This window comes from Acomys russatus, chromosome 7 (assembly GCF_903995435.1).
Source record: "Acomys russatus chromosome 7, mAcoRus1.1, whole genome shotgun sequence".
In the NCBI taxonomy this organism is placed as follows: domain Eukaryota; kingdom Metazoa; phylum Chordata; class Mammalia; order Rodentia; family Muridae; genus Acomys; species Acomys russatus.
In genome coordinates, this window is record NC_067143.1 from 52,837,255 (window position 1) to 52,857,156 (window position 19,902).

The 19,902-nt window shown below is 51.6% G+C and overlaps 1 protein-coding gene across 1 annotated transcript in view; it reads right to left on the reverse strand.

Annotated features, from left to right (window-relative positions):
- Nucleotides 1–325: 325 nt before the first annotated feature.
- Arhgef17 (Rho guanine nucleotide exchange factor 17) overlaps nucleotides 326–19,902 on the reverse strand; it is a 61,818-nt gene continuing 42,241 nt past the window's right edge. The window contains exons 3-21 of the mRNA XM_051149050.1: nucleotides 15,107–15,289; nucleotides 13,367–13,483; nucleotides 13,088–13,180; nucleotides 12,735–12,911; nucleotides 12,385–12,435; nucleotides 12,023–12,132; nucleotides 11,833–11,918; nucleotides 9,547–9,665; nucleotides 8,996–9,209; nucleotides 8,414–8,487; nucleotides 7,787–7,986; nucleotides 7,291–7,592; nucleotides 6,663–6,912; nucleotides 6,354–6,440; nucleotides 5,744–5,811; nucleotides 5,355–5,503; nucleotides 4,381–4,555; nucleotides 4,030–4,299; nucleotides 326–945 (exon numbers count right to left, since the gene is read on the reverse strand). Of these exons, the coding sequence (XP_051005007.1) occupies nucleotides 749–945; nucleotides 4,030–4,299; nucleotides 4,381–4,555; nucleotides 5,355–5,503; nucleotides 5,744–5,811; nucleotides 6,354–6,440; nucleotides 6,663–6,912; nucleotides 7,291–7,592; nucleotides 7,787–7,986; nucleotides 8,414–8,487; nucleotides 8,996–9,209; nucleotides 9,547–9,665; nucleotides 11,833–11,918; nucleotides 12,023–12,132; nucleotides 12,385–12,435; nucleotides 12,735–12,911; nucleotides 13,088–13,180; nucleotides 13,367–13,483; nucleotides 15,107–15,289 (2,922 nt within the window). The 3' untranslated portion in view covers nucleotides 326–748. The remainder of the gene's footprint in view (nucleotides 946–4,029; nucleotides 4,300–4,380; nucleotides 4,556–5,354; nucleotides 5,504–5,743; nucleotides 5,812–6,353; nucleotides 6,441–6,662; nucleotides 6,913–7,290; nucleotides 7,593–7,786; nucleotides 7,987–8,413; nucleotides 8,488–8,995; nucleotides 9,210–9,546; nucleotides 9,666–11,832; nucleotides 11,919–12,022; nucleotides 12,133–12,384; nucleotides 12,436–12,734; nucleotides 12,912–13,087; nucleotides 13,181–13,366; nucleotides 13,484–15,106; nucleotides 15,290–19,902) is intronic.

Consider the following 19,902-nt stretch of genomic DNA (forward strand, 5'->3'; position numbering starts at 1 on the left):
GGAGGCTTCCTAGTGAGAGTCACTGTCCTCTGGTCATCTTGTCTAAGGGCACGTGAGCAAAGTTCACTTCTGGACTAGGATGGGCAGCCCTGTTAGGGAGGGCTGGGGATTATGTTAAGGGCCAATGTCTTAGTGGCCTGAACATGCAGAGTGAGTGCGAGCATGCTGAGTGATGTGTGTGTGTGTGTGAGATGGGTGGGCATTGGTCCTTCCAGGCAAGCTCGGAACACGCAGGGCTCCAGGTGGCCTCTCAGGCAGGAACAGGCTTTTATCTTCTTGTCATTTCCTCACTTTATGTCCTGCCCCAGGTCACTGCATAAATAAGTGCTTTGGAAAGTATCCATCTAAAAAGTAACATAAATACTGTACATAGGAAAGGATGCCATCCCTTCGCCTTCCCACTGCCCCAGAGAACACTCCACATATTGCACATGGCCTCCCCAGCCCTGTGGGGTCCAGGCTTAGCTGTGTCTTTGGTAGAAGCTTCAGGGACAGAGGTCCTGGGCAGCCCCCCAACATCTTTACCCTGGTCCCAGATGGGAGTACTAGGGCAGTCTATGGGGAAGAGAGGCCTCGGCCTAGCTGGCGGCGTTCTACCAGGAATGCTTCCACAAAGATGAGACAGAATCCACGCGGTATGGCCCTGCGTGGACACTCTCTGCTCAAGGTCTGCGTGTGGCCTGGGAAGAGACAGGCAGGCTGAGGGCAAGTGGACAGCTGAGTCCGTCCTGGGCCACAGAGGGCAGGCTCACACCCTCCACAGGAGCAGGTGGTTTGTGCTGTCGTCTCGGCCCACAGTCTCACTACTGCTGCCGCCCCCACTGCTGAGTCGGAAGTCCTCATAGCCATCGCCACCACTGATGACCAGCATTTTAGGCCTGGCTGAGGTGGGGCTTCGGTGCCGAGGGGAGCCCCGGTGATCCAGGGATGGCAGCTTCTCAGGGCCTGGGGAACAGAAGAGGAGGATGGGTCAACCTGAGGCAACTTGGGCTTCATGTTCTGTCATTGCTTGAACTTGGAATCCCAGAAGACAATAAGACACACACACTTCCTGTGGGAATTCCCACTTCCTGTTAACCAGTAATTTCCGTATTGAAATTGAAGTGTTCTTGACAGACACACTTATCTCTTATATGTGTGTGCATTTATGCTCTTTCTGTGTGGTAAATATACATATTCCCAGGCTAGAGAGATAGCTCAGCAGCTAAGAGCACTGACTACTCTTCCAGAGGTCCTGAATTTATTCCCAGCAACCACACGGTGGTAGCTCAAACCATCTATAATGTGATCTGATGTTCTCGTCTGGCCTGTAGGTATACATGCAGATAGAGCATTCATATACTTTAAATAAATTAAAGAAATATAGATATATTCCTATAGATGTGTATCATATGGCATACACACATGTGTAGAGGCCAGAGGTCTATACTGGATAAATGTCTTCCTTAATCAATCTGGGTTTTGTTTTTATTTTTTCCAAGACAGGGTTTCTCTGTGTAGCCTTGGCTGTCCTTGAACGCACAGTGATCCGCCTGCCTCTGCCTCCCAAGTGCTGGGATTAAAGGCATGAGCCACTACTGCCTGGCTGGCAATCTGGGTTTTTTTGAAGCAGGATCTTGCTACGTGGTCCTGGCTAGCCTGGAACTTGCTCTGTAGGTAAGGCTGGCCTACCATTTCTCTCTCTCTCTCTCTCTCTCTCTCTCTCTCTCTCTCTCTCTCTGGACAGGATTTCTCTGTGTAGCCTTGGCTATTTCGGACTTGCTTTGTAGACTAGGCTGGCCTCAAACTCACAATAACCTGCCTGCTTCTGCCTCCCAAGTACTGGGATTAAAGGCATGCACCATCTTTTTTTAAAAATTTTTTTATTTTAAGACAGGGTTTCTCTATGTAGCCCTGGCGGTCCTAGAGCGCCCTCTATAGACCAGGTTGGCCTCAAACTCAGAGATCAGCCTGCCTCTGCCTCTTGAATACTAGGATTAAAGGTGTCAGCAACCACCACCTTATGAACTTTGGCCTTCTATGAAAGCAACAGGTGCTTTTAACTGCTGAGCCATCTCTGTAGGTCCCCTTCTTCCTCCTCCTCCTCCTCTTCCTCTTCTACAGGTCACAGTCTTTGACTCAACCTGGACCTCATCCATTAGGCTAGGCTGGTTGGCCAGTGAGCCCTTGGCTCCTCCTGCCTCTGCCTCCCCAGCACTGGACTTACAGACTCGTGCCCACTGTGCTCAGAGCTTTTACATGGGTGCTCGGGATGTGAACTCAGGTCCTCGTGCTCGCCTTGCAAGGGCTTTACAGACTGAACCCTGGCTCCAGCCACCACACCCCAACTTCTGCTCCAATCAGGGGTCACATTCACTTCCTGGCTACTTTTCATCTTTATTGGTTACTGCACATATAAGAGCCTCTTTTTTCTTTTTCTTTTAAGATTTATTTATTTATTACTTATGCAGTATTCTGCCTGCATGTACACCTACAGGCCAGAAGAGGGCACCAGATCTCATTATAGATGGCTGTGAGGCACCATGTGGTTGCTGGGAATTGAACTCAGGACCTCTGGAAGAGCAGCCAGTGCGCTTAACCTCCGAGTCATCTCTCCAGCCCATAAGGGCCTCTTTATTGTGATCACACAATGAAATTTTGGTTAATGAAACTGAAAAATCCTTATCACCCAGGGAAGTTGCAGCCATCTTACTGGCAACATGTTACACTGCTCACATGTCTGGTTAATACTGGTATAACCGGACCTACCGTGCAACCAGCCACATAAAAGTGTAGCACATTCACTTATGTGCAGAACATATGTTGTAAGTGTAGTACATATTTGTTCATTTCTATCTTTTCTGGTTTATTTTGTTTTATTTCGTTTTGTTTGGGGACTGATCCCAAGGCCAAGACTTTTTCTTATAACAGGAATACACTATGCTTTTTAGCTGTTCTGGAGTATATGCCTATACATTAAAGTATACATTAAGAGTCTACTAGCTATGTGGTGATGGCACACGCCTTTAATCCCAGCACTCGGGAGGCAGAGGCAGATGGATGTCTGATTTTGAGTTCAGCCTGGTCTACAGAGTGAGTTCCAGGACAGCCAGGGCTACACAGAGAAACCCTGCCTTGAAAAGCAAAACAAAACAGCCCTGTAAATAGCAAGCCAGGGAGTGCAGCAGCAGCCTTGCCTAACCTGTGTTTACAGCAGCTCCTTATTGCATCATTTCTCTTGTCCTTGATTTAGTCTTGTGCTTTTCCTCATCGTGGCTCTAAGAGCAACAGCCTGTACCATTTATATATGCCATACAGCACAGTCATGTGGGCTTGCACCATCTGTAAGGATCTATGTTGTACACACAGCAATGGAGTTGTCCAAGCACACAGCTACCGGAACATGAGCTGTTGCTGTGTGATGCGTAATTGCACCCAATGCCCATTCCTGGGTAATGTGGCTCAACTCTTCCTAAAGCCACACAGCTCCCGACTCAGGCTTTACTGCCTGCTGATTCCAACAGCTGCCTCCTCTTGAGAACAAGGCTTCTTGCTCTCTAAAGTGAGACTTCGCTCATCATGACTCTGAGAAGTCATTTTCCTATTGTGTCACTTTCTAATCCTAATTCCTGTCCTATACGCCATTCTATGTCCTTTTTTTTCTATTTCTATTTCCTGTTCTGGACATCACTTCCTGAGTCCATTTCTTGCCCTACACCTCATTTCCAGCTCTGCTTTACTTCCTGGTACACTTAAGAAACACACACAACAGGATATATTTTCTATGAATATATCCATCCCGTGTTAGCTTATAGCTCACTTCCTGTCTCCTATGACACTTTCCTAGCCAACAACTTTGTGTACACACACACACACACACACACACACACACACACACACACACACACACACACACGTGCACGTAGCTTCACTGGAGGGCTCGGCAGCCTGCTTCTTCTAACAGGCTTAACTGCTAGCGCTCTGCTTTTCTACCCTCTTAACGCCTCTCCTGGCAGAGCCCCTGGATGGAAGTGGAACCTGCAGACCCACCTGTGTCTGGGGGAGGTGGTGGGGTTGAACAGAGAAGATTGAAGCCATCAGGCAGCTGGACTGCAGCCAGGAAGCGGACATGGCCGGTGTGGCCCTGGCCTAGGCCAGCCGGGCTGAGAGGTGCTCGTGGGCAGCTGACAGTGCTTGGAGAGGTGGGCATAGTAAGTACCACCCCAGCACTGGTGCCCACCCACAACAGCTCCTCACACACCAACAGCGCTGTGATCCTCAGGCAGGCCGCCTTGTGCTGCCGGATGATGGCGTCAGAGCCTGGCGGGAGAGACAGCATCGTTGGCCTTGGAGGCTGACTCTGTCTAGGCCTCCCCGAGGATGGGAATGTTAGGTCAGTACCTGCCAGCATCCTGTGCACTGGAGGGGTGACATCTACCTCCGCTAGCTGTTCAAAGGTGTCCGGATGGTAGAGACAAACATGGGCACTACCTTTCAAGGTCACCCACACACCCAGGCTGGAGTCGACCATGCAAGCCACACTTCGGCTGGAATCCTGCCCCACGTAGAATGTGTGCTGTAGGGAAGGAGGACAGAGAGCAGGCGGTAGTTGGCAAAGCTACTCTGGGCCCCCCTGCCTGAATCCCACTGGCATCCATCCCGCACATAGCTCCCCACAAACCTCTCCAGATACCTGCCCGGATTGACAGCCGAGGCAGTCTTGGTCCTGGGTCTGGATGATCAATTTCAAAGCTTGCCCACTTAATCCTCCAGAAGTAAAAAGGGGTGCCCTTTCCCTATGAAACTTGAGTGACTAAAGCTTGTGGGGGTGTTAAGACCAGCCAGTGGTCTCTCCCTGGGTAGATAGGGAACTGTTAGCCTAGGAGGAAAAAGTCACACCCTAAGAAGGCCCATGGTCATAAACCAGGCTAGTCACAGAGCCAGGGCCTGGCCCCAGGGCTTTAACCTTCAACTCAGTCAATGATACCCAAGGAAATCTGGGGCTCCCAGGATCTGCCCAGGCTGGAAGCTTACGGTTTGCATGTAAACGAGTAAGACTAAAGAGCAGAGGCTTGTAGTAGGGGGTGGTGACAACAGGAAGGACCCTCTGTACCTCCAAGGACCCCAATATTGCACTGAGAGGGCAGCATGAAAGAGGAATTCCAACGTGTGTATGAATTTGCCATCTTTCTTGTTGGCTAGAGTAGAAATGAGGACCAGGGAAGGGTAGAGACTGGCCTGGTAAGGGAGAGGGCTCAGAGAAAGGTCCGAACCCCTCAGCTGGATGCTTCTCTGTCCCTTTGGTCTTATCTCCCTCTCCTGTGACCCCCCAGCTCATCCCCAATCACCAACTGCAATGTCCCCACCACCGCTACCTCCAGCTGCAGCGTTTCAGGGCTCAGGACAAGGACCCGGTTCTGGCAGGCACACCATAACCTTCCACCCACAGACACCATCTTGGTGATGGGGCTTCCCTGAGCACCCAGGGTCATCGATTTGAAGTTCTGGGGGTCCCAGAAACGCCCTGGAGAAGGAATGGGTCAAAGAAAACATAAAACAAAAATTCAGTGCAGTCCCTAATTTAAGCCTCCGCCTTCACTGAAGAGACGCGAATGCTCCCATTTGTAAGAGAAGATATGGGGCCCTAGGAATTGCCCAGAGCCTCTTACAAATCCAGACCTGTGGCCCAGAAGTTCCCACTTGCCTAGAGGGGGGCTCAGTTAACACCAAGGGATAAGGGAGGAGGGGCGTATGGGGCACATACCTGCTTCCCTTTGGTAGACTACAAGTTCTCCGTTGGCCAAAGACACAAATACCTGGTTATTCAAATACCTGAGAAAGAGGAAATAATGAGATACTTCCAGAGGCTGAAGCAGGCACCCTGGGGCCAAGGGTAAAATGTCTCTGGTTCCCAAGAGATCACCTCTTTTTTTTTTTTTTTTTTTAAGATTAAAAAAAAATTATTTATTTATTATCATGTATACAGTGTTCTGCCTGCAAGCACTCCTGCAGGCCAGAAGAAGGCATCACATCACATTACAGATGGTTGTGAGCCACCATGTGGTTGCTGGGAATTGAACTCAGGACCTCTGGAAGACTAGTTAGTGCTCTGAGCCATCTCTCCAGGCCCCGAAATCACCTCTTTTTATTCTCTACTGTCAACGTTGGGTGGGGTGGGGGGAGCCTGAGACTGAGAAGCTGCAGTGACGCACCCAAGCTAACAGTGGGGAAGATGCACAGCTGGCCTTGGTCCAGGCCTCTATTCTGCATCTTCCTCAGAAAAGAAGAGCCAGCAGAGCAGGGGCAGATGAACAGAGGAGGTCTACATGGTAGCCAAGAACACTCTGGGTGGGGAGGGCAACCCGGGGCCTTACAGGATGCAGGTCACGGAGGCTGCATGCTGGAGCTTCATGCTGTTCCTGCGATCACGGATGCTGTCGGAGGACTGGTAGACGTGGACACTGTGGGTTAGGGGGAGCATCTGTGACAAGTGGTCAAACCTACCAGCCCCACGAGTCACCCCTTCACCTCTCTGCCTCCACCAGGGTCATGGGTTTCAGGACCTCTAGTATCCCCAGCTGGCCGGCCTTCCGAGACCAGACCCAACCCCTACACCCTTACTTCTGTTTTTAGGACACCACATGATTTCCAGAGCTGCGTCCCAGGCCTTCCCCTGCCCCTACCAGCCATCCTCAGTGCCCAGCCACACGGAGCTCTGATAGGCCTCAGGGTCCACGCTCAACAGGTCCTCAAGGCTGCCCCTTGTGAAGGAGCCACGGCTGGAGCGGCGAAGGGCTCTTCCGTCCATTGGGCTGGTGCCACAGGGACCACCTGGCCCAAACGAGCCAGAGAGTGACAGGAAGCCAGGCTCTTGCTCTTCCTCAGAACTGGTCGTCTCTGCAGTGGCCTCTTTGGAGCTTGGGGTCTCTTCATCTGAAGGGACAAAAATCTCTATTCCCATTCCCCTCCACCAGGCAGGGATCTGACACCTTTCTAGGCCTCACTGTGTCCCTCCTGGTCACAGCCCTCTTGCCCCTGGTCCCTGTATCTGCTAAGGCCTTTCCCCTGCTCACTTTCAGCACACACTGAGGGTTGCTAGTCTTTACCTGGCCATCTTACGTCCAACCACACCCGGATGGAGGGACCAGCCACTCTACCCAGTGCCAATTAATAGTGTACTCCAAGGTCTCCAGGACCACACCTGTCTGCCTCATTGCCTTCTGAGTCCTCCGTATTGTAGTGCCCCCACTTGGTAGAACTGATTCCAGCATCTCCTCGCCCACCGCTCTCTCAATTCCCACCCACACTCACTGCCAAAGCTGGAAGAAATGGTAGATTGGCTGGCTTGGCTCTGTAGCGTCCCGGAGGGGCTGGGTGAAGATTCATCATCAGAGTCACTGTCAAAGGGCACCAACTCGGGCTGCGGGTCACCCTTGGCAGGGCCTGGCTCCATCTCCAGGCCAGATCCTGAGATGGATATGTGTAGGCAAGGCTGAGGCCCTGGCTCGGCCAGTGTTGCTACTTCCTCGTCGGCTGTGGCCTCAACATCTAGCTCAGGCCCAGCAGACTCTAGGGTGGTCTCCCGGGGACTCCTCGAGGGCTCTGGCTGCTCTCTAGAGACAAAGGGAAAAGGAAAATAAGTTACCGATAGGAGGCGCCCGAGATAGCACCCTAGCCCGGCCTCGCCCACGGACAGCTCACCTACATTGCCCGCCCACCTCCCGGCCCCGCCCACCAACCTCCCTGGCAAACCTCAAGGTGCATTGGGACAAAGGCTGGCATCCTAGGCTCACCACCAGTGCCTTACCGAGAGCAGCGAGGCTGCAGGCCTGGCACGGCTCCGATACAAAGAATGCGGGCAGAGCAAACGGCGATGCAGGCCTCCACGTCTGGTTCCGCCCTCAAGCTTAGCAGGCACACCTGACCCACGTAGCCATCACTGTTGCACACCCATACCTCTGGGGCTGGCTCTGGGCAGCTGCCGAGGGTCGGGGCAGCACACGAAAACTATGGGAAGCCCCAACAGACAGGGAAAGGTGAATGTTAGAATTGTGCCAGCATCTTGCTCTACCACAGACCCCAGCAGAACAGAGGGGTGGCAGGCCTGCATACACCTCCACACCATGCAACACCTCAAATACACTATGCCTGTGATACAAGACACCCAAACCCATATGTACACATACATGTAGCCTGAATAGGATCATGGATGTATCCATCTAGTTAATATGCGATGCTGGTACTATTGGTTAGGTATGAAAACTCATACAAGTGTATGAACTAGACCTCAAATCTACAGCCTTTGTTCGTGTGCACATGCCCAAACACATACGATCACAACGTTTAAAATACATGAGAGAAGGTAGACAAAACAAAAATTCAGACATGTGTAGCTTTGAATAGATGCACCTACATGGCCCACATGCACACACACCTGCATGCCACTGCGTGTTTTCATGATAGGGATGGCCTTCAGGAACTCAGGGTCTAGACAGCTTTTACTGGATGCTGTAGTGGAGGAGACAGGGCAAAGGGAGATACACCCTGCTTAGCGCTTAGCCACCCACCTTACTCTGGCTCAGCTCCCACCCCATGCCATCTCCTCCCGTCTGTCAGTCTTCCTAGGGAGATGCTGACTCTGCTAGAAGGAGAGGTTATGGGGTACAACCTGTCTGAGTTTGGCCTTGGTTTTCCCTTCTGAACAATGAAGGCACAGCCCTGGGACTTTAAGCTATAGACTTATTGATAACTTTTCAGGACTTGGCTGAAGTCCATACTGAGGAAGAGGAAAGTCTTGGTTGTTCAAGCCTATGCTGGGGTCCCTGCCCTAAAACGACTCTGCCCAGGAGCCTCCTGCCTGCCAGGAAGAAGCTGGGAGCCAGCGCTAAAGCACGGCCGGCTGTTTCGCTGTTGCGGCTGCTGCAGTACAGGAGGCTGGAGTTCGGGAGTTCTGGCTTCTACAGTTAGGACTGCCCAGAGGCTGTGAGAGCAGACGCTAGCATGGACCCTGGCTCACCCAGCTTCCGCTTGGCCTCATCGAAGGCCTGCTCAAAGCCCAGGCGGGCATCGGGGTGGGGAAACTCAAAGATGAAGGAGTCGGTGCCCTCGGGCCGGGTGGCACACAGCTCCAGCTTGGTGGGTGGGAAGGCAAGCGAGCAGCACAAAGCCTGCTTTTCCGACAGGTCCCGGTGCATGGCGGCAGAGAGGTCCCTCAGGGCGTCGTCCAGACTCTGAGGGAAAAGAGCCCAGGCCTCAGGCCAAGGTCTCACCACGTGGGTACCTGCACCTGGGAATATCAGGGCCTGCCTCTTTCCTCAGACAGTGGAAGGATGCCTCCACCCGCCACAGACAGGGCTGGGCCTTGCTCCCCCTCACATGTCTCCTCCCTCAGACTTGGGAACTGTCACTTCCCTTAAGTGGGATCGGAGACTATAATTTTCCCCTTCAGATAAGTGACAGGACCAACTGCTCCTTCAGGCAAAAGCCAAGACTGTCTCTCTCTCTCTCTCTCTCAGACAAGGTCAGGGGAAGTCCCAGCCCAACCCTGACTTAGCTCAAGGCACAGACCTGGTGGGGGAAGCCGAGGCTCTCAGAGAGCTTGCTCATTTGGTTCAGGGTAGCCAGGTCCTCATCCAGGCGGCTGATGGCTTTCTGGATGTTCTCCCGATTGGTGGCTTGAGATGCCCCTGGCAAGGACAGAGGAAAGCCATGGACACATAAGGTCAAGCTTGGACAGACACACTTTCCTTACTGCACAGCCTGCAGCTGCACTTGGGATGGGTCTGGCAACCGAAGAGCTTCTAGACCCCAAGCTCTCAGAAACTAGGTTAACAGGCAGCTTCCAGAAAGAGGGGGGGAAAAAAAAAAAAAAAAAAAAAAAAAAAAACAGGCCTGGGAGGAGGGAACTGGGCCTGGTTTAGGGCCACATGGCACTGAATGAACTTGCTAGGTGAGTAATTATGGCTCAGCGGGTTATATGAGCTCTAGCCAGCCGACACTGAGGGACAGCAGTGGTGCGGCCTCATGGGGGACTTGCCAAATAGATAGACACTTTTCGGCAGCCCAATCTGCTGATTGAGGGACCTGCCTCCTCAGAGAGGGGGGCACAATGAGCTGGTGCCCTGACCCACAGTTGACCATTCTAAGTCATTGTTAGCTGATAGGCCAGCTCAGAGCATCTACCTCACTGCCTGGAGTGTATGTCCGTCCTCTCTAGACAAGTAGCCCCTAAGAGAGGCTGTCCCCTCACTGCTAGGCTGTCTTTAAATTCAAGGGACAGGAAGCTCTTTTCTCTTTGCTCTTTCCTAAGTGACAGGTTTTGCTGTCCCCTCTGGTCCTGTTTATACAGTGTATTGGTGGCATGTACACACGCGGCAGCTGTCACAGGTCACAGAAGGGTGAGAAGACCACGGGGTCATGACAGTACTCCAGGAGGAACAGGTTCTGAGATTGGCAAGTGATGCCTGGAAGGACCCTGTGGCCAGGGCTGGTCCATTGGAGATGGAGATGGATTAGCAGGAAGGTATACATACCCACACGGGCACAGACACAGGAGCACAAAGAGGTCCTGCTGTAGAGAGGGGTATGTCCAGAGCGGCGCTGTGAACTCAGCAAGCCAAGCCTCGGGTACTTAGCCATAGTTTAATGTTTGTGTCTCCCAGAGTTTATACATTGGAATACATCTCCAATGTGGGTATAGGGAAGTGGCAAGGTCATATGGGTGGTGTCTTCACGAGTGGGATTTGTGCCTTTAATCCCAGCACTCAGAAGGCAGAGCCAGGCAGATTTCTGTGAGTTCAAGGCCATCTTTACAGCCATCTATACAGCGAGATCCAGGCCAGTCAGGGCTACTGTGTCTGAACAAAACCAAACCTGGGACAGCTTGCTTAACCCTTTCAACTGTGAAGACACATTTGAGGAAGAGGTCCCTCAGCAGACACCAGACTGGCCTGTCTTACACTGGAATGTTCCAGAACTGGGAGCAATATATTCCTACTTATGTATTACCTGTGTTTTGTTTTTTTGTTTTTGTTACATGGACCAGATCGAAACAGTCTCTTACTGCTTCTATTAAAAAAAAAAAAAAAAAAAAAAAAAAAAAAACAACAACAACAACAACAACAAAAAACTCTCCTGCCCCAAAGGCATGCTTTCTTCCATTACATCTTCCATTACAATCCTGCTCTTTTCCTGGCCACACAGTTGAATGAACCAGGAGTGGGTCATTCTGTCAACTGATCTGTCTGCCAGTGAGAAGAGATGAGGTGGACTCAGTCTTCATTATGGGACCCTGTGGGACAACCTGGTTCATTTGAGGCCACCTCTCAGGTAGGCTTAGAGACAGTTCCGGAGTGACGAGCCAGCAGAGGATTTGAAGAGTGGCAAGACTGGAGCCACTTCACAGCAGGAGGGGATGAAAAAAGAGGTCCTTGGGGTATCCAGATCCTGACAAGCTTGACCCCAAGCCACCAGTATATTCTTGACCAGCCTTGGTTTGGGCTCTGCTCCTGGGTGCACCACTGTTAAGTGGGAATGGTGGTAGCATACCAGCTAACATCAGGTGTTGAAATGACAGCTAACTCAACAGCTGACTACAGTTGCGGGTGATTGCGTGGCAGCCCCTCATGGGTCTTGCCAGGGCACTAACAGGATGATTTGCATGCATACCTAGATCTGGCTACATGGATACACTACCCTAGTCCTTCAAAACCCCACACACATGGGACGGCAAATATAACAAAAATGCAGAAAAATAGATGGACAGGCAGCCAGACTGGCAAGAGATCAAACACACTGAGACTTCTCAGGGGAAGAGCCCAACACCAGAACCTCTCTCTGGCCAGTCGGCCTCACCTTTGATGATGTTTGTGTCTTCCAATGGCAGCTTCCACAGCATCTTGTACTTGCTGGCTGTATCAATGACGCTGGCGGCTGTGTACCTGTGGGTAGCCAATGGGGTGCTCTGGCTGGGGCAGGGAGTAGAGCCCAAGATACATCAACGGCTCTCCTGCCTGCACCACCCAGCCCAACCCTGGCCACTCACAGGCTCATGGAGCTGCGCCTCAGGGAGCCTGACTTCCGTTTCAGTGTGGTACAGACAAGGAGGTCTGTGAACAGGAAGAGGGATCGGTCCTTCTTGCCTCCGATTGTCTTCTGTAGGGTCCAAAGTAGGATTCAGGCTGGGTGCACACTGTTCAGAGGCCTACCCACATCACCCTAGTGCCCACAGAGATAACACCCGGGGAGGGATGAGGGTTCTCCGCCACTTATGTGGAGTCAGGACTCATGCAGGGCTCCCATTGTGAGAGGGGGACAGCAGAGAATTGAGGGCAGCAGGCACCAGAAGAGTGAACTTGGGTAGGTTGGGGGTACATGCGGAAAGCAGCCAAGGGATCCCCCCCTTACCACTTCGGTAACCATCTCCTGCCTCAGGAATCGCCGCAGGGGAGCCTGGAGCTGTGAGTGGGAGGAGCAAGAGGCCTTAAATACTAGTTATTAACCCATTAACCCTGCAGTGATTGGTTGGCCCATATGAACGAGGTCAGCCAGAGCAACATCCTGTCCTCTCTCTCATGGCTGTGCTGCCAGGCCGGGGACACAAACAAGGTCAGACAGATGAGGAGGAGGACTCAGAAGGATGGGTCATTGTGGTCACAGAAGCAAGTACACCACAGACCCCAGACTTGGATGGCCATAATCCAGGTGACAGACGCAGACACAGACAGACAGGGGTGTGGCAGGGTGGGGGCACGTACATCCTCCATGCCCTCAATGTGGGCTTCGATCTCCTGCAGCACGCGGGCATGCCGCTCCGCCTCCTCAGCACTCCGCACACCCTTGTTGATGCGCTCAGCCACCTGCTTGATGTTCCGCTGAGCATCAAGCAGGAGTGGGTGGTCTGGATGGTCTTCCGGTGTGTGCTTCAGAAGGTCCTGGGGTGGGAAACGGAACCCTCTTAGCTACCCTGGAGCCATTAACCTGACGGCTGGAGCGGAGAGGCTACAGCACGGCGTCAAGGAGGAGGAGTCTCTTTCCCGCCTGGGGTCTCAGAACAGGCACGCGCGTCCTCTCTGCCTCCACGCTGGCTCTCCTGCCCAAGCATGCCTACCTTCACCAGAAGCTCGTAGCGTGGGATTCGCTGCACAGGCTTGATCATGAGGTCGGACAGCGCTTGCTTTTCCTTGTTCTCACGCATGCTTTGCTGAAACCCAAGGCAGAGTGGAGGGGGTTGCCGTGTGAGCAATGACGTGTCAGGGAGTGACAGGCTGAGCCCCAGGGTGGATGCTGACACATTTGCTAGCACCACAGTGCTCAGTCAAGAGCTCCTGGGATGCCCCAGAGCTAGCCTGAGGTGAGGTTACCTTCCCCACTACCCCAGTCCACATACCTCCAAGAACTTGAGAAAGGCTGGCCTGGCTTCCTTAGTCACACGCACAGCATCCTTTGCATTGAGGAAGTTATCAATATAGGCTGAATATATGTTCACCAAGACGTCTTTGGAGAACTGTGGGTAAGGAGGCAGGTTAGGCAGGCTCACGTGTCCCTTACCCACTTCAGCCCATCCGAGCTTCCATCCATTTAACTTGAAATGGTCAGGCTTGACCTTTTCTGTCTTTCTCTGAATGTGTACACATTGCATGTGTGAAATGGACTGAGTGAGCAGGTGTGTGTGAGTGTGTGTGTGTGTGTGTGTGTGTGTGTGTGTGTGTGTGTGTGTAGATGTGTGCTAAGCCCAGACTTGTTTGTTTTTTGCTTCTGGACAGTCTATCACCAAGTCTCCAACTCCATCAAATCAGCCAGGCAGGCCTCACACCCTTCCTATGGTGGGAGGGAACACACCCATTCTAGCTGCTGGCACTGCTTGTGCAGTTCATTCCTCCATTAGGAACACCCCTCCCAGTCCCATCAGCCCAGCCAGCTCTTATGGATAGGGGGTGCTCTCCCCCACACAGTGAAGTCTGGCTCAGGGCAGGGTCCACGCTGGTGGCTAATCCTGCTGGTTGGCTGGTGGGAAGTGCTAGGTCAGGGGACTTGCCTGGGCTCCTGTCTCAGCTGCACCAGCAAGAGGTTAAGATACAGATCTTAGAGGCCCTGACTCTGTAAGGTGCCAACTGTCACCGACTCTGGACAGGACAGGGCTGAGCTTTCTGTCAGCCCACAGTCAGCATCCAGGTCTAGACAGAGGTTGAGCTTAGTGACACTGAGGGTGGAGACAAGGGCACGTAATCCCACCTGGTGGCATCTGGTTCCAAGCAGCAAGGGCCAGCTGAGACCTGTGTAGGTTAGGGAGCCCACTCTATCTCATACTTACACATTACACCCCAAGGTTTAAGACAGGGTTTCACTATGTAGCCTGACTAGCTTTAAACTTGCTACGGAGACCATGTTTTGGTTTTGGCTCATAGAGTTTTCTGGAAGGATTCTCTACAGTTTTGCTTTTGTAATTATCTGGCTGGAAGTAGCAATTTATCTGAGTTCAGCTATGATTTGTCAGTCATCATCAAGAATTCTTGGGAATTAAAAAAATATAAATTAGAAGTTTTTCAAATATAATTAAACGTACATAAATAAGTGCCAATCTAAGAAGAAACAGCATGCTACGCTTACAGAAATGTAATGGAATGAAATGTTTTGTTTTGGTTTTTCGAGACAGGGTTTCTCTGTGTAGTCCTGGACTCACTTGGTAGACCAGGGTGGCCTCGAACTCACAAGGATTCACCTGCCTCTGCCTCCTTGAGTGTTGGGATTACAGGCATGCGCCACCATCACCCATCTTTGGCCTTTGTCTGTTTGTTTCTTTTTTTTTAACTTTGCCTTTGTGGTTCTTTTGGAATTCTGAGCCACCACTGAAGGACCTTGAAAAGCTCCTGGGACTAGGAGTATGTGGCAGATGACAAGCAAGGGCCAGGGTCCCTCATATATTATACATACTATGTAGGATAACGTTCAGCATGTAAAAATTGCCAGAGGGTATGAACTATGATTACTAAAAAACAGCCAGCCAGAATGAGGTATCGATGTCAAGCCCATATAAACGTGAGGTCCAGGTCAGAAGCAGTGCCAGCCACCAGGTCAGGGTCCCCCTGTCAAGGTCTGCGGCTGGATCCCGTGCAGCAGGGACACTCACCGACTGGACGAGCAGAGCCCCCACTTTCTGCTGGGCGTGCCACGTCTGCACGCACTGCCGCACCTGCTCCAGGAACTGCTCGTGGTGCTCCAGCAGCTCGGGGATCTGGCCGAAGATCTCGTCCACCAGAGACGGGTCACACAGCAAGGAGTTCTCCGGCTGCTTCAGCGGCTGCATGTAGCCCTGGGGGGGGGGGGGACACCCACAGGGTCAGTGCATCCTCCTTCCTCACCTGCACAGGGAGCCACCTGGGCCTGCTGCTCAGTGACTTTCCATTGTGTCACCCTGGACAGCAGGAGCTCAGCAGTGAGAGGAAGACTCTGGCCCCCAAACAGCTTGAGGGGAGGAAAGCAAGGAGACTGGGAGAGTGGAGATGCTTTCCAGGACACCCCTGCCCCAATAGCTCAGCGAATACTTACTGCGTAGTCACTACATGCCAGGCACTGTTTTAAGAGCTATAAGACAGCAGTGAACAAGAAGAACCAAAAGGCAAACATGGGGGTATACACCTGTAACCTCAGTATTCAGGAGACTGAAGCAGGAGGATTTCCACAAGTTCAAGGCCAGCCTGGGCTATATAGTGAGAACTTATCTCAAAAAAAAAAAAAAAAAAAAAAAAAAAGTCAATAAAAAGACCTAACATAGCTTACATCTAGTCAAATGAACACACACATGAAAGAAATACAGAAAACAAAACCACATTTCACCAAATCTGAGATATGCCATTACTTTTAGTTAACTTTCAGGGTAAAAACAAAACAAAACCCTGATGCCAATTAAATTATGATGCTACCCATTATCTGGCAAGCTCCGGATTCATTGAAATGATCAGTTGCATGTGGAATTCGGGTTCTAAGTTAAAATGGCGGCAGGCAGGGCACTGGAGGCCAACTCTGAAGTTACTGGAGGCCTGCACTGAAAACCAGTTTAAAATGTTTTGAATCTCCTGGGCAGTGTGTGACTAAAATTTCTGTTTTCACCACCAAGCTGCTTTTAGCGGCCTTTCCCAAGTCCTCCATCAGCATTCTTATGGAGAGAGATCGCCCTCTACTGGCCAATGCTGAAACTGCAGGCCAAAAAAAATGAAGGCGGCTCTTGAAAAGACATATGTGATGTTACATTTATAAAATAACATTTATATTAAACATTTTTTTAAAAAATCTGGCTTGTTTTGTAAAACAAGCTTGAAAAAGTCAAGCTTAACAGAATTCTCTTGGCTGGCTGCGGAGTCTGCAAAGGCTCAGGGTGACTGAGTAGCTAGCAGTTGGCCTTACATAGAGCTCTCTGGCCAGGACCAGCCAGCGCCTTGATGGGTCAGCATATTTTGTTCCTCTAGGTGTTCCTCAGAAGTGACACCACTGACCTGGGGGTCACTGCAGAGGTGCAGGCACACGGTGAGAGCCACAAAGCCCCGCACCAGAAAGCCAGAAGGTAGGCAGACACTCCAAACAGCATATTATACAGTGTGCGGGGAGGGAGGAGGAACTCTGAAAACAGGAGATTAGAGGGCCCAGGGGGCCAAGGGGAGAGAGGTTGCTTAGGGAAAAGACACCGTCTTAGCTGGAATTATCAGGGTTCAAGACAGGACTCAAGAATACGGGTGAAACCCAGGAACGGGCATAGACTTAGAGCCTGGGTTCAAATTCCACCTTCTTCTGGCTGCTGACCTCGGCATGGGATTCCTTTCTGTTATTTTGTTTTTATCTGAACTGGCTAAGTAGTCAAGCCCAGCCTTGAACTCCTGGTCTTCTTGTCTCCCACTCAAGCAGTGAGGCTGCAGGCACACACCACCACACCTGGCTTGTTTAGCATTATTTTCTGTTTCTGAGACGTCTTGCTTTGCAGCCCAGCCTAGCCCTAAACTCCCCATTCTACCTCTACCTCCAAAACACAGCGGCCACCACATGTGGCCCTGACACCTTTATTTAAATCTTTGTCTTGCAGGAAATCCTACCAGCCCACTTCAGGTGGCAGCGGCCGCTGAACTAGTGACCAACTTCTGAGTCTTCATTTCCTCGTTCAAAGAAATTCATGGTTCCTACATCACAAGGTTAACAAAGGTTGCAGCACGCACATACACCAACACACATAAGGCGGCATGTGAGATGCGCACACACACTAACACACATAAGGCGGTATGTGAGACACACACACTAACACACATAAGGCGGCATGTGAGACACTCACACACTAACACACATAAGGCGGCATGTGAGATGCGCATACACACTAACACACATAAGGCGGTATGTGAGACACACACACTAACACACATAAGGCGGCATGTGAGACACTCACACACTAACACACATAAGGCGGCATGTGAGATGCGCACACACACTAACACACATAAGGCGGTATGTGAGACGCGCACACACACTAACGCACATAAGGCGGCATGTGAGACACACACACTAACACACATAAGGCGGCATGTGAGACACACACTAACACACATAAGGCAGCATGTGAGACACACACACTAACACACATAAGGCGGCATGTGAGACGCGTACACACACTAACGCACATAAGGCGGCATGTGAGACACACACACTAACACACATAAGGCGGCATGTGAGACACCCACACACTAACACATATAAGGTGGTCTGTGAGATGCTCACACACTAACACACACAAGGTGGCATGTGAGACGCTCACACACTAACACACACAAGGTGGCTTGTGAGATGCTCCATACATCTTCCTGAGACACTCATTTGGGACATGTGCTATCAAGATCCCCACCCTCCAGCCAGAGCAGGTGAGGCACTACTGGGCCCACAACCTGCCCAGGTTCCACAGCTGCCCAAGAAGTGCAACAAAGTATGAGCACTAGAGTCACGCTGCAGAGCCCTGGAGGGACCCGTCTTCCATCCACACTCTCAGACTGCGGTACCCAAAGCCCTTGGGTTTAGGTGATCCACTCCTGTTCACCTCTACCTCCTCCCCTCCCACCCAGGAATCTCAATTTGGTGCCTTCTGCTCCAGTCCTGCTTGCTCCATAGGGCCCGGCGGATTCAGCCTGCCTGAATCTGAGTGCCATGGCTCCTCTTCCCTTCTCCCTCCTCTAACAGGCTATAAGAGGCCACACCAACTTCCATCTTTACTCTGAAAGAATACGCCAACAACTTCATGTTGCCGGTGAAACAATGCCTAGAGAAGCCAAGAGACTCAAACTCCTACCAGGCAGCAGGAGACAAGTGATGAAGCCAGGGCTGCCTGACCATACCGCCTGCAACTCTTACTAGGGGATGGGCCGTTGCCATGGCTACTCTTCCGGTCTGACATCTTGGGGATCCCTCCTCAGGTTTTCTTGTGCCTGCGGGAGATCACGGCCTTCCCCTGGCTTTCTGCCTCTCTCCTTGGCAGCCACACCAGTTACTCCTGGTGGTGACAGTGGCTCCTCCGCTGTCCTGCTCTTTGCTTCTGTTGTGCTCTCTCTGCCTGTCCCCCTCAACGGGCTCTCTCCTAAAAATCCTATCCACACTTCAGGTCTCTGTGGACACCCCCAAACCCAGTCACATTCCCTGAGCCCACAAGGAAGTCCTCACTCTGTGTTCTTACCTCTATGGGCGTTTTTATATAAAAAAAAAAAAACAACCAAAAAACAAAAAAACAGAGGCAATGTACTCTTTGTGGCAAAATAGACAGCGGATACCACCTGTCACTTTAGCCAGTTTCTTCTATTTGTTTTTCGAAATATGAATTCCCTTGAATTGTCTATTAGCCAAAGGTGACCTTGTATTTTTGATCCTCTTGCCTCTGCCTCCTGAGTGCCGGGCTTACGGGTACGTATATCCCACCACATCTGGCTTACGCAGTCCTGGAACTCAAACCTAGGGCTTCTTGCATGCCAGACAAAGCCCTCTTTCGAGCTACTTCCCTAGCCCCATTTTAATCAGTTTTAAGTGTTCAGATGCGTACACACACATTGCTACTGTTGTGTCAATCTCAGCTTCATCTTCCAGATGACAACTCTGGACCACTGAATACTAACTCCACACAACCTCCTTCCCCAGCCCCAGCCTCCCCGGGACTCTGCCACCACCACTCCACCTTCTGTCTCTGAAAGCGTAACTACTGCAAGGCCCCTCGGAACGCACGGCATTCGTTGTTAGGTGAGTGGCTTATTTCACTTAGCACAGCACCCTGTGGGCTCATCTGTGTTGTAGCGTGTGCCAGAACCACCCTCCTTTTCAAGAGGAGTACTACCCGTATATGTACATACACCCGTGAGTTCTGTGTCACCATGTGTCATCCGCTGTGACCTGTCTGGCTGGTGACTGCTGCTCTCTGGAATAGCCCATGAGCTGCAGGGCACAGATTCATGTCCCTCGGGCTCTCTGCTGAATGGCAACCCTGCACTGCCCAGAGGATAGTGTTTGGTCTACACAAGGGCCCTGTACAGATTTATGGAAGAGGTAGAGGGAGGGAGGAAGGAAGGTTGATTGGTTCTGGATATTTCCTGGGATGAGTAAGCGTATCTTTAATTGTGTTCATGGGCCCCACTTCAGCACATACATCCAGGCTCTGGCCTCTGCAGTACCCACAGAGCTGAGCCGAGCTCGGCTCATTATCCTGCCATAGATGTGCCTCTCCCTGCTCTGTGCTCCACCTCTGCCAGGCCAGGGGCCTGACATAGCCCTGTCTTCCCAACTCATTCGCCCCCCCCCACCCCGCCCAGTTCCTAAAGCCCATCTGACCTGAGCAGCTCACCTCTTAAGTATCTGTCCCCCTCTTTCCCTCCCGTAGTCTGTACCCTTACTAGAACTTTGTGGCCCTGGCCCGGC